Genomic DNA, 1,097 nt, shown 5'->3' with positions numbered 1-1,097 from the left:
TCGACAAAATACAGGATTTTCAAGAAAATTTTATCGCTCTAAAAAAAAAGAAAGAAAAATTTTTCAGCTTACACTTGTTTTTAACAAACTCTCAACATGAAACTTCACATTCGTATCACACAGGTGATGTATCTAGGCAGCAATATTGGCAACCTGTACCATAACGCCATGATAAAGCAGCGGGAACTGAAATCGCCAAACTAATCCCCCGCCAACAGATGGGCAACGCGAGCAGCCCGTGTCAGGCCGGACGCAAGGGCTCAGTCGGCGGCCGGCAATCAGCAGGGATGGAGGGCAAGGCTTTTCTCACCGAAGAGGCAGCGTACAAGAACCTGCAGGACTACTACAACAAGAATGGCAGCAAACTCGTCATTAATCAGTTATTCAAGGAAGATCCGGATAGGTTCAAGAAGTACAGGTACGTGTTGGCATTATTCATCTTCAGAGAGAGAGTAAAAGGGTGAAGGTTGTAGGCGTGTCTTGTGCATGACATGTAGGAGAGGAAATGGACTGACAGCCATCCTTATCATGTACGGTACTCATGTGACTCTTTAATAGTGATACCAGCTTGTGTCAACCTCGTGCCACTTCAATTTTCGACTAGAAAGGGGAAAACAGGCCGTTGATCTGGCAGCTGAGCAGACGAGGCGCGGCGTCCTTGGGTGCCCTTGGGGTCACCTTTGCTTTGAATGACAAGGCGGCCGGTTATTCTTCCAGATTAGTGTTACCAGGTAGCGGTAGGCAAAGCTCGTACAAGTGCCTGCCTTTGGGCTTTTAATAGATATCATGTCCATTTAACCGTTGACGTCACCTCTCGACGTGGCATTATGTAAATACACCGGCATCAAATCCACTGCGTTTGGGGAAATATCAGCCTGGGATGCAGCCGCTCTGGCACATGCATTATGGCTCGAGGGAAAATCATGGGAGGAAAGCAAGCAGTTGAAGATATTAACTCTTATATAATTGTACAATTGTGAATAGTTTAAGGCTGTAGTCCCAATATAACAATTTATGGCTGCATGTCAAAGGAAAAAAGTCAAAATGTTTATCAGTTGATATACATTCTGTATAAATTGGTACTAAAATAGTTTTTG

General features: G+C 44.5%; 1 protein-coding gene across 1 annotated transcript in view; it reads left to right on the top strand.

Moving 5' to 3' along the window:
• Positions 1-218: 218 nt before the first annotated feature.
• LOC119587171 (glucose-6-phosphate isomerase-like) overlaps positions 219-1,097 on the top strand; it is a gene marked incomplete at its 5' end in the record, with an annotated part of 5,767 nt that continues 4,888 nt past the window's right edge. The window contains 1 exon segment of the mRNA XM_037935938.1: positions 219-418. Coding sequence (XP_037791866.1) covers positions 219-418 — 200 coding nt within the window.

This window comes from Penaeus monodon, chromosome 22 (genome assembly GCF_015228065.2).
Source record: "Penaeus monodon isolate SGIC_2016 chromosome 22, NSTDA_Pmon_1, whole genome shotgun sequence".
Classification (NCBI taxonomy): Eukaryota; Metazoa; Arthropoda; class Malacostraca; order Decapoda; family Penaeidae; genus Penaeus; species Penaeus monodon.
The sequence above is the reverse complement of the archived record's forward strand: the minus strand, read 5'-3'. Positions and strand labels throughout refer to the sequence as shown.